At 40.4% G+C, this 12,373-nt stretch overlaps 1 protein-coding gene across 2 annotated transcripts in view; it reads right to left on the reverse strand.

The window, feature by feature from the left end:
• RECK (reversion inducing cysteine rich protein with kazal motifs) overlaps window positions 1-11,147 on the reverse strand; it is a 78,557-nt gene extending 67,410 nt beyond the window's left edge. For both annotated transcript variants that reach the window (XM_043975560.1, XM_043975561.1), the window contains exon 1: window positions 11,032-11,147. In XM_043975560.1, coding sequence (XP_043831495.1) covers window positions 11,032-11,137 — 106 coding nt within the window. In that variant the 5' untranslated portion in view covers window positions 11,138-11,147. The remainder of the gene's footprint in view (window positions 1-11,031) is intronic.
• Window positions 11,148-12,373: the final 1,226 nt, after the last annotated feature.

Consider the following 12,373-nt stretch of genomic DNA (forward strand, 5'->3'; position numbering starts at 1 on the left):
TTCACAAAGACTGGCATTGTTTTCTGTTCTCTCTTACCATCATGATCTTCTTCTAGCTCACCAATGTATTTCTTTAAAAATAGTAACTAGAAATGAACATAACACAGCAGCTGTGATGGGGGCAAAGTACTGCAGACCTATCAATCGCCTTTATTTGGATACTATGTCTTTTAATGCAGCCTAAGATGACTCTGATATGAACATAATGTAAAATTACAAAATGATAGAGACAATTAGATGACCAGAAGGAGATATATTTGAAGAACAAACAAGGAAGATTATGTTCAAGTGTTTGGAAAACAGGGCTTTGACATTAAATTTTACCATACTGTAACCACTTACATGTTTTTGTATTTTATAAAATGCCTTTCCAAACTGCATGTTACCTAATATCACTGCCTTACTTTCCTCATTAAAATATAAAGTATGCTTCCTTCCTAAAAATGTTAAACTAATAAACAAGAAAAGAAACAACATATCACATATCCTAAATTAACCAAATATCAAAGAAATAAGATAACATGTGATCTGTAAAGGTCCTCTGCATCCTAAGGAGAGAATCTGTAAATATCTACCTGGTTTTTGAGTTGTCCTGAGAAGTTAATAAACTAAGACCTTTTTAAGATTATTAAAAAAAAATCACAAAATTTCAGAGGTAAAAGAATCTCAGAAGCCAACTAGTCTAACATGAATCATCCCACAAAATGGTAATCCATAATCCCCTTGAAGATCTCAAGCAAAAGGAAACTAGTTTGCCTCTGAAAATAATCCAATATATCTTTGTCCTGCTCTTACTTGTTAGGAAATTTTTCTTTCTATTGAGTCAAAATTCATTTCTCGGAAACTTCTATCCTACTGGTCCTAAACCTGCCCACCAGTACAAGTCTAATCTTTCTTCCACATGACAAACCTTCCCTTCGAGTATTTGAAAATAGCTGTCTTTTCCAAGAAAAGAATTCTTAATTCCTAAGGATCCCTAATTCCTTCAAATATTTCTTAAAATGACATGGTTTACTCAACACCTTGTGCATGCTCATATTGTTCTTAAAATATCATATCCTATAACTTAAGATAATACTCTACAAATTGTCTGATGGTGGCCTCATTCTAGAGAAATTAACTTTTTTTGACTACCACTTCAAGGATACTTATCTTCCAACTCTTTTGCACAGCAAACCTGAAATCCCGGAATGTGAAGAACAAAGTTTAATTACTTTTAGCACCTCAAGAAAAATAAACCCACCAACCCATTATATAAGTTCCAGTATTAAAATATAATCACCTCAACTGGCTCTAGTAGCAGCCAAGATGGTAGAGCAGCGAGAAGAAATACAGTGAGCTCTGCCCCCTTCCCCAAACTCCTCCAGGTCTAGAAAACACACCAAACCAAAGCCTGATTAAGAAATCCAAGAAAAAAAAATCACACACAAAAGTCATTTTTCCAGCCCAAGTCAGCATAGGGAGATATACAGAGAAATCTGTAGATAATAAGGACAGCATCTGGCCAGGAATTAATCATACTGAACGTTCCAGAACAAGGTAAGTTTGTACACCAGGGCAAGAAGGAAGGAAACAAACATTTATTAAGCACTTACTATATGCCAGGCACTCTGCTAAGTACTGTACACATTATCTTATATAATCCTCACAACAACCTTGGGAAATAAGTGCTATTATTATTCTCATTTTAGAATTGAGGAAATCAAGGCAGACAAATGTCACGTAACTTGCCAGGGTCACTCAGCTAGCAAATGTCTATGGCCAGATCTGAACTCAGGTCTTGCTTACTTCAGGTCTACTGCTTTATCCACTATACTGCCTAGCTGCCAGATCCCAGATCCTAGGTTCCAGGTTCAGCAGAAAGGGGCCTAAACTTGTGCAACTGCAAATCGGCAGCTCTGTCACTCACCTATCTGGGGCAAACTGAGAAGACCTGCACCTAAGAAGTTCAATCCAGGGTAAGATCAAGTATAGGCCCTAGCCTGAGCAAGGACTAAGTTCAGAAAAAGCAGTTGTATTGGTTGAACCCCAGGAATGGAACAGGGTCTCCATTCCAGCTTCCAGACCATTATGAAATCTGCAGAAGAATAATCAGAATCCTTGAGTTGTGACTCTAAACCATCAGAGCTTCCTAGCTAGCTGACAAGGGCTGATTCCAGTAGAAGTGTCCTGAAGCCCCAATTGGGTTAAACTCACAGGCATGTTGCTCAGACCAGGAGGGCAGAAATCAAACTTTTCCTGGATCAGACCATTTTTGGGAGCAGAGAAATATGCAGGTTCTTAGCCGTAGCTCTCTAAGATCCTGAAATACAAAGCTCAATACCTCAAGAAAAAAGCAGCAGGACCATCCCAGCCATTCCCTCCAAAAGTACATAAAGTCCAAAGTCAGGAAGCAGGCTGGAAGAATGAACAAATAAAAAAAAACACATCATAAAAAGTTGTCACAGGGACACTTCAGATGAACCCAAAAGAAGACAGTAACTCCAAAATATCTACAAAGTCTCAAAGAAAAATGCAGATTGGGCACACAAGAATTTCTGGAAAGGATGTGGCAAAAGTTTTTTTTAAAAAGAGTTAAAAAATGTTTTTATAAATTAAATGAGAATGCTGGGGGGAGGGGGCGTTGAGGGAAGGGTATTGGAAAATAAATAAGAGCTGTGGAAAAAACAACTGGAAAGAAAATTAACAGCTTAGCACAAGACACACAAAGTCTTGCCCAAACAAAAACTCCCTGAAAATACTCAACTGGACCAAACAGAAGCCAATGACCCCATAAGACCAGAAGAAATATTTTAAAACAAAGTCAAAATATTAAAAAAAATAGGAGAAAATCCAAGGTATCTCACAGCCAAAAGACAAAAACAAACAAAACCCTGTCCTGGAAAACAGACTGAGGAGAGATCATTTAGGAATCATTGGACTGCCTGAAAATCATGACCAAAAAAAGGGCACAGACATCATATTTCAAGAAGTCATAAAAGAAAACTGTCTAGATCTTTTAGAGCCAGAGGGCAAAGAGAAGAAAGAAATAAAAAATCCATTGGTCAACTCCTGAAAGAAACTGCTACTCCTAAATGAAAACTCCCAGAAACAATGTAGCCAATGTAGTCAGAGCTTCCAAGTCAAAGAAAAAATAATGCAAGCAACCAGAAATAAAAGGTTGCAGTACCAAGGAGCCACAGTCAGGATCACTTACACTTAGGCTTACAACCACAACCAAGAAAAACTCAGCAAAACTCAATATAATCCCGGGGGAAGGTGGGGGGGGGGGAAGAGGGGAGACCTTTCATGAAATTGAGGACTTCCTAAGCATTCCTGATGAAAAGATCAAAATTACACAGAAACTCTGGAGTGCAAACACAGGATTCAAGAAAAATATAAAAAGTTAAACATGAATAAACAATTATAAGGGGCTAAATAAGGATAAATAATTTACATTCTGATATAGGGAGAAAATACATATTCAAACCTCTGGTTAACCCTATTGTCAGGATCTAGTAGATAGAAGGCTTGGGAATGGCTGTTATGTCTTGAGGATCTTACTAGAATAGAAAGGAAGAGAAAAATATACAGGGTTGGGGGAGTGAGGTGGAAGGAAAGAGAGGAAGGTTAGGGAAAATTATTTTATATAATCAAGAGTGTGCAAGTAGAAATTTATTTAAAGAGGGAGGAAAGGGATTAGGGAGTGGCTAAAACATAAACCTCACTATCATCAGAACTGTCAATGGAAGAAAGAATACACATACCCAAAGTGAGTACAGAAATACATTGTATACAACAAAGAAACAGGAGAAAAAAGGTAGAAGGGAAACTAAAAAGGAAGGTAAATTAAGTGGGGGATTTGGTCCTAAGTAATCCAAACTCTAAGCATGTACAGAAATATTTATTCTCTTTCTGAGGTGGTAAAGAATAGGAATCTGAGGGGGTACCCATCAATTGGGTAATAGCTGAACAAGTTATGACAATATAAATGTGACAGAATACTAACTACTATACTATAATAAATTATGAAGAAGAGTTTTGAAGAAACCAGGGAAGACTTGTGTGAACTGATGCACAGTAAAGTTAGCAGAACCAGGAGAACAATTTTTATAATGACAACAATATTATAAACATAAACAAGTGTAAAGAAATTAAAAACTCTTATCAGCATAGTAACCAACCACAATTCTATAAGACTCATGATGAACATGCTACACCTCCTGAAAGAGAGGTGAAGGAAGGGCAGCTAGGTGGCGCAGTGGATAAAGTACCAGCCCTGGATTCAGGAGGACCTGAGTTCAAATGCAACCTGAGTTCAAATGCAACCTCAGACACTTAACACTTACTACTAGCTGTGTGACCCTGGGCAAGTCACTCACCAAAAAACAAAAAACAACAACAAAAAAAGAGAGGTGAAGGAAACAGAGTGCAGAATGAGGAATATATTTAGACACATCCAATGTGGGAATTTATTTTGCTTAACTAGATACATTTGTAACCGGGGAGACGGGGAGATTTCCTTTCTCAATGAGGAGTAGGGTAAGGATAGAAGGTGGATTTTCACTAATTGAAAAAAAAGTTTTAAAAAGGTATGAACAAAAAAAAAAGGAAAACAAAAGGAACAAAAATTATTTCTACAAATATTTAGTTCCAGCAACAGCCTGTGTATGCTGACCAAGGCTAAGCCTAGGTCAGTCTGGAAAGGCCCATTCATTACCAGTAGGTTCATCATCACAAAATAAATTATTTGGCCAAAACAAATCAATCCCACAAAATATCCTTCGGTATTTTGCTGTCCCCTTCTGCTTCTACTGTGACAGGGTCAGAGTTGTAGAAAAGGAAACAAAGCAATACAATGAATTAGTTTTTAGACCATCTATAAACAATTTCAGTACTCAATATAAGATCCCTGTCCAATGACCAAGCTGACATCCTTCTGGAGGCAGTAAGCCTTGATGATTACAGTTCTAAAGGTGGAGGGATCTCAGAGACCATTGGGTCCAAATTTCTAATTTCATACATGGAGTCTCATTATAAATAAAGCCAGTTAATTGCACCTTTGAACTATCTTACATAAGGAAATTATAGCTAAAAGGAAGACAGTTCACAGGTTCTCCTTGGAGATACAAATGAAGGAGTAATGGAATCAAAGAGTTGGAAGGGCTATCGCTAGCCATCCAGTCCAGTCCATATCCAAAGGAAATCCCCCACTGAGGAAAGTGAAGTCATCTTTTAATCTATACTTGAAGCCTTCCAAGGAAGGGGAACTTTCTCGACAATCTCTGGCGGTAACCTATTTTCCCTTTAGATGGCTCTAGTTGATAGGAAGTTTGTTTGCTTGTTTTCCTGCTCTCAAGACCAAATTTGTCTCTTTCCAACTTCCACCCAATGCTCCCCATTCTGCCATCTGGGGTCAAAGAGAACAAGTCTAATTCCTCTTCAATGTGATAACTTAAAATTTTTGAAAGCAGCTATCACGTTTTGCCCCCAAATCTTCTCTCCTTCGGGCTAAACATCTCTCAGTTCCTTCGAATGATTGTCATATGATAAGGACTTAAGGCCCTTCACTATTCACTATTTGCCCTTTCTTGGGTGCTTTCCAGTTTATTCATATGCTTCTGGTATCAAGAACTGAACTAAATACTCCAAAGTATGGGATACTCTTTCTGAATAGTCAGGGTCCTCTTGCTATTCATGGAAACTATGCTTCTTAATGTAGCAAGAGCTCTTTTGGTTGTCACATATTGATCCTCCAAATCACTAAACCAGCTACATCTTTAAAAACTACATGTATGACACAGGATGCTTCTCTCATCCTGTATATGTAAAACTGAGTTAATAGATTTGTTGTCATTTTGAGCCCAAAGGCAACAAGAAATAGGGAATATCTGGTCACTTCATGTGGTTGTGTTCCTGATGTTTAGAAATAGAAAAATCACTGTAGTTCACATATCAGATAATAACAATAATGACAATACTATTATTATAGCAAACATTGATATAGCACCCATGTGTCAAGCACTGTGTACTTTACAAAGATCATCTCATTTGATCTTCCAAACAACTGTGAAATGGGTGCTATTATTATCCCCATTTTATAGACAAACAAAGAGGTTAAGTGACTTGCCCACACAACCAGTAAATGTCTGAGGCCAGATTTGAACTCAGGTCTTCCTGTCTCCAGGTCTAACACTCTAACCAATGCATCATCAAACTAGGATGAGGAGAAAATCTATAACGAGCTATACAAACTCCTCCAAACCAAGTCAACAGCTATGTTGATAGTCTAATTTCTAATAGAAGGTAGGTAGAGGTGAGGGTAACATAAAATATATTTGAAACCTATTTAGAATTAAGGACAAAAATTAGCAAAAGACTTTAGACTACTAAGACTTTAGACTATAGAGGAGCTTCACCTGTGTATGATGAATACTTTTTTCTTTTTCTTTTTCTTTTTTTTTTTGGGAGAGGCAATTGGGGTTAAGTGACTTGCCCAGGGTCGTACAGCTAGTAACTGTTAAGTGTCTGAGGCCGGATTTGAACTCAGGTCTTCCTGAATCCAGGGCCAGTGCTCTATCCACTGCGCCACCTAGCTGCCCCAATGAATACCTTTTTCTTGAGACTCAAAGAGCACCTAAACATGGAAAACACTGAACAACACCACAAAATGAAACAGTCTTTTGAAAAAAAGGAAAGGTGCTTATTGTATCAGAATAAGTTATCTGTATAGTTATAACAGCTCCACTTTGACCTATTCAAACAAGTTTTTGACTCTGAAAATTAGGAAACGTATAAAGGAAAGAAAAAATTACAAATATCAATTACTTCTGACCAAGTGCTACCAACAGGCAGGTAAGCAAAGGAGCCCTGGGTATGGTTGCACTGCCCCAGAACACTGGTCTTACATCCAGCTATTACCAAGGAAAGCAATTCCAGTGGAGAAAGGGTGCTCCATTCCCACCAACAACCAACACACTGCGACACACAGGGCAGGCAAGCCAGCCTAGCTCAAGCAGGAAGGCACCCTGAGGTACAGAGAGGAGGCATCATGTTCTAGACAAGTGAAACCACCACCATCTTGACCACCAAATCCCCCAGGAACTATCATGTCCCCTTAAAGACACTGATGGAGACAGCCGGATCCAAGAGCCTTGGAACTAACAATGCTTCCAGCACAGTACCCACAGTCATAACCCTGGAAGCTACCCCTGTGGAGATGCAATTGGACAATTGCTCCTGCAGGGGCTACAGTTGCAAGCTGAAGACCCAGAAAACATAGTTCTTGCCACCAAAGCCCTTGGCACTGTCAAATGGTTCAACATCAAAAAAGGATATGATTTTTGTCAGTTAATATCACTTTAAAGACTAATCATTGCCATCTGCTTTGCCACTGTACCCTAAGGACCATGGGACCTTTAAACTGAAACCTTTCATATGTGATGTCTCCCTCCTGTTAGAATGAGCTCCTGAAGTGCAGGACACTCTTCCTTTTGTTTGTAACTCCAGTTTGTAGCACAGTGCTTTGCATATATATGCTTAATAAATGCTTCCTTCCTTCCTTCATTCTTTGGGAGCTTTTTTTCTTTTTTTAGTTTTTATTCTACTGAAAGGTCTTGTCAGTTCAGGTACAAGTTAATGAAGACTTTAGAAAAGAATTGGAAATTCAGGGAATGCCCATCAATTGGGGAATGGCTGAATAAGTTGGTATATGAATGTAATGGAATACTATTATGCTATAAGAAATTATGAGCAGGCTGCTTTCAGAAAAACCTGGAAAGATTTAAGTGGACTGACACTGATTGAAGTGAGCAGAACCAGGAAACACTGTACACAGTAACAGCAACATTGTGTGATGATCAACTGTGATAGAATTAGTTCTCAGCAATGCAATGATCTAAGACAATTACAAAAGGAAAGACCTATATGAACTTATGTATAGTGAAGTGAGAAGAACCAGGAGAATGCTGTGCACAGTGACAGCAATATTGTTTGATGAAAAACCGTGACCTAACTATTCTCAGCAATACAATGATCCAAGACAATCCCAAAGGACTAATGATGAAGCATACTATCCACCTCCAAAGAAAGAACTGATATTGACTGAACACAGACTGAAGCATGTTATTTTTCCACTCTTTCATTTTTTTCTTTTATTTAAGTATTCTTATACAAAATGACTGATACTGTAATGTCTTACATAATTGCACATGTATAACCTATATCTGCTTACTGCCTTAGGGAGGAGGGAGAGAAGGAAGGACAGAATTGGGAATTCAAAACTTTAAATAAAAATATTTATTTAAAAAAACAGTGAGACTGTTATATGAAGGAGATTATTGTTAAAAGACTTATATTGGGGCAGCTAGGTGGCGCAGTGGATAGAGCACCGGCCCTGGAGTCAGGAGTACCTGAGTTCAAATCTGGCCTCAGACACTTAACACTTACTAGCTGTGTGACCCTGGGCAAGTCACTTAACCCCAACTGCCTCACTTAAAAAAAAAAAAGACATATTTACAAAACCATGCCTAAAAGCATTATTTGTGATATTAAAAATCCAGAGAAAAAACATGTGCCCAATGATTACTGAATGGCTGAATCAATATATGAATACCAAGGAATATGGCTACATTGTAAAGAATACTCAATATGAAAGAATTCAAACAAACACAGGAAAGAATTATATGACTTGACAAAGCGCAAAGAAAGCATGAAGCCTAAATAGCAAAATACATGATAACTACAACAGCTTAAATAAAGATTTATGGGCAACAAAACTCTGGTCAATGTTATAACCATACTATCAAGTTCAAAATCAGCCCTACTTTCTTTTAACATTCTAGAAACTGTTTTCAGGGAATGTACTTTTGTAGGGGGGAATTTATCTGGGGTGTCTGTTGTGTCATAAACAAAATGTACCAATAAAAACTTTTCTAAAGGGGTAGAGAAAAGGTCACATGAGAAGTTTTCCTCCTGACAATATTTGGGAGTTTTGCCTGAAATAAATTTTCGTTGTGAAAACTATTAGACAATACTATCAAGAGCTATGATCTTTATTAGACAATACTCTCAAGAGCTGTGATCTTTATTAGACAACATTCTCAAGAGCTATGATCTGCTTTAGAAGTTATATAACCCCTAACAACTACAATACATAGAACGTTTGCCAAGTTTCTGTGCTATTTCTAAAAGACACTGTAATTGTGTAATCTAAAGTTTTCTAGACTTTAACCAGTTATAATTTCTAATGTAAAAGACCATTATATATAGAACTATAATTTTCTGTTAGCTTAACTTCAATTGACTAGAATACTCAAAAATGGCTGTTCAGATTAATATAATTTTCAGATTAACAACTCAAACATCTTTTTGCTTCAACTATCTTTAAAAACAAGTTATGTTGTTTTTGTACACTTTCCTGCTTTATTAAGTATAGTATTGATTCCCTTTGATGCCTAAGGATCTTAAAAGTGTCCTATGAGCACGATGATTCACTTCTGCAGACATTTATTTGGATTTTCCCCTCAAAATTATATATATTGAACCCTTCCCTACATTTCTATCCTTTGTGCTCCTCTACTGCATAAGCTGTGAGTTTTAATATGTAGTACCTCAAGTTGTATTCTGAAGTAATTCTAAATTTATACCAAACACCCTAAGTAGAACCAGCACTAGTCCTTGTCAGAAAGCAGACCAAAGTCCTCACCAAAAAACAAACAAAAACCACGCTAGGATTCTCCCTCAATTCAAATTAAGTATTAGCATTGCTCAACTTTGAAAACATAACAACGACCAGTAAACTTTCTTTCTTTCTTTTTTTTAAAGGGGATGGGAAGGAGGTTCTTCAGCTCAGAAAAAAAGCCATTCCTGTGGAAATACAAACAACAATAAATCCTTCAAGTCCCTGGCCAGAATGGGGAAAAGCAGACTCTCAAAGGTAGAAGTTCTTTCTTTTTTGGTGTCGGGACCCCTTTGGCAGTCTGGTGAATCCTGTGGACCAAGCCCTTCTCCAAATCATGGTTTTGTTTTTTTGTTTTGTTTTGTTTTTTGGTGAGGCAATTGGGGTTAAGTGACTTGCCCAGGGTCACACAGCTAGTAAGTGTTAAGTGTCTGAGGCCAGATTTGAACTCAGGTACTCCTGACTCCAGGGCCGGTGCTCTATCCACTGTGCCAACTAGCTACCCAGAATCATGTTTTTTTTAATCACTGAAACTTAATTTCGGCAGGTCAGGGAAAATAAAGATGTCACTTCCCCCACCCCCACCCCATCACCCCCATCCTTGTTCGTCGACTCCAGGTTTAAAGTCTCCTAAAGTCAGTTGGGCAACTAGAATTTATTAAGTACCTACTGTGAGCCAGGCACTGTGCTAAGGGGATGCAAAGAAAAGCAAAAGTAAGTCCCCTTTCTAACGGCGTTCACGGTCTAATCGGGGAAGACAGCATGAAAACCATTATGTAAGAATAGATATTCAGGGTGTCCCCAAAAGTTCTATGAAAGATGAAAGCTGCACTAAGACTTCTGGGACACTATATACAGGATAAACTGGAGGTAGCCTCAGACTATGATTATTTAAGCAAAAATGGGGGAAAGCTTCTTGCAAAAAGTAAAGGTTCAACGCGGACTTTATAGAAAGCCAGGGAAACCTGGAGATGGAGTTGAGGGAAGGGAGAGAATTACAGTAACCGGGAGTGGGAGCTGAGGAGGTGCGGGTGACGGCCAGGAAAAAGCTCGGAGGCGGGAGATGGAGGTTCGCGTGCGAGGTCCGAACTGAGGAGAGATGTGAGCAGGCGGCCGGCCGAGCCACCGGCCCGCCACAGCCCTGCTTTCCCTACAACTGGAGGCCTAGCCCAGCATCCCGAAGAGATTAGGACGGCCCCACCCTCACTCCCTTGCTGTCTCCCTCGGGCTCGACCCGCGCGGGCCGGGGTCGGAGCTGCCCATGCGCGGTCGAGGGCTCAGGGGACCCTCCGCCATTGCCCAGAGCAGACCCCTCCGCCATGTTGGTAAAGTCCTGGGGAAGGGGGTCTGTCCCGAAACCCACTTCAACTTACCCGAAGTGCCAGGGACCAGCCCCACGGCGGCCTCCGCCACAGCTGCCGCCGCCAGGAGGAGGACTATAGAGTAGCGCGGGGCCGGAGCCGCCGCCTCCTCCTCCATAGTGCGGGCCGGGCGGGCCGGGCTGGGGTGGGCCAGGTCTCCCACCAAGCTGCTTCTGCCCCCGACCCAAACTGGCCGCTGTGGCCGCAGCGTTCAGGAAGCGGCCCCACCCCCTTCCCTCCCTCGGATTGGCTACGGGGCCTCCCAATCCCCGCCCCGCGGCCTCGCGGAGATTCCTAACAGTCCTGGCGGCTGGAATGCGTCCAGGAGTCGAGGGTGGGATGCAGGGGAGGGAGAGGGGTGTCTGCTCTTTGTTGCTGGTACCCGTCTCGGCACGCGCGCTTCTCTCTCTTACCACTGCCTCTGCACCACCCAGGGGTCCACCTCATTTCAGAGCTCTCGGGCTAGGGCAAGGGAGGGAACCCTCAAAAAGCCTGGAAAGAGACGCAAGTTTCCATTTACTTTTTCCCCCCCGCACGCGTGCTCCTTGAACGCGGAACAGGATTTTGCCTGTCTTTGTACCCCCCAGCACTTAGCGCAGTGCCTGGCTAGTAGTAAACACCTAATAGATGCTTGTTGATTGTTGAATGACTAGACTGACTTTTCCAAGTTATTTAGTCTTCCAAGACGGTGACCTTTAAAAACTACAACAAAAAAATAAACAGGTTAGGCTCTAGGAAAAGTGCGAAGTAGATGACTCTTGACCCTTTCCTTGAACCTGCACCTCTTCATCGAAGTCTCCTGTACAAGAACTCAAGGTAACAAATACATTGATTAGGTACAGTATAAACTTATGCCACCTCACCAAAAAAAAAAAAATGCAAAAGACTCCAAAGATGCAACAATTCTGCCTTGTTCTGCAAACACAAAGGAGACGGGGTGGCAGTGAATTTGATTGGAGTACATTTCATGGTGCATGTATGGAGCTGAGCTGTGCTACTTTTGGTGGGCCATGGGCCACTGTGGTTCAGTACTGAGAACTCAGTAATTCCTTAGTTCCTCTGGCAGCATCAAGGGATGTGGGATGGAAGAGGAAGAGCTGCTCTGGAATGAGATGTACTGCTTAGGCAAGTCCAAGCTTGGGCCTTAGGCCCCTGGCTGCCTCTCCTGCTTGTTATTCTCTCTCTTAGAATATAAGTCCAATGAGTCTAAATTAAGTGATCCTGAAATAGACTTCTCACCTTTGAAGGCATCCTTGTGACATTGAAAGTTCAGGAGCTCTGGTTCCCTGAGGTGGGGATGACTGACATCAGTAGTAAGTTTCTGCAACTGTATCCATTTTAGATAAGACAACCT

Source organism: Dromiciops gliroides, chromosome 1, assembly GCF_019393635.1.
Source record: "Dromiciops gliroides isolate mDroGli1 chromosome 1, mDroGli1.pri, whole genome shotgun sequence".
Classification (NCBI taxonomy): domain Eukaryota; kingdom Metazoa; phylum Chordata; class Mammalia; order Microbiotheria; family Microbiotheriidae; genus Dromiciops; species Dromiciops gliroides.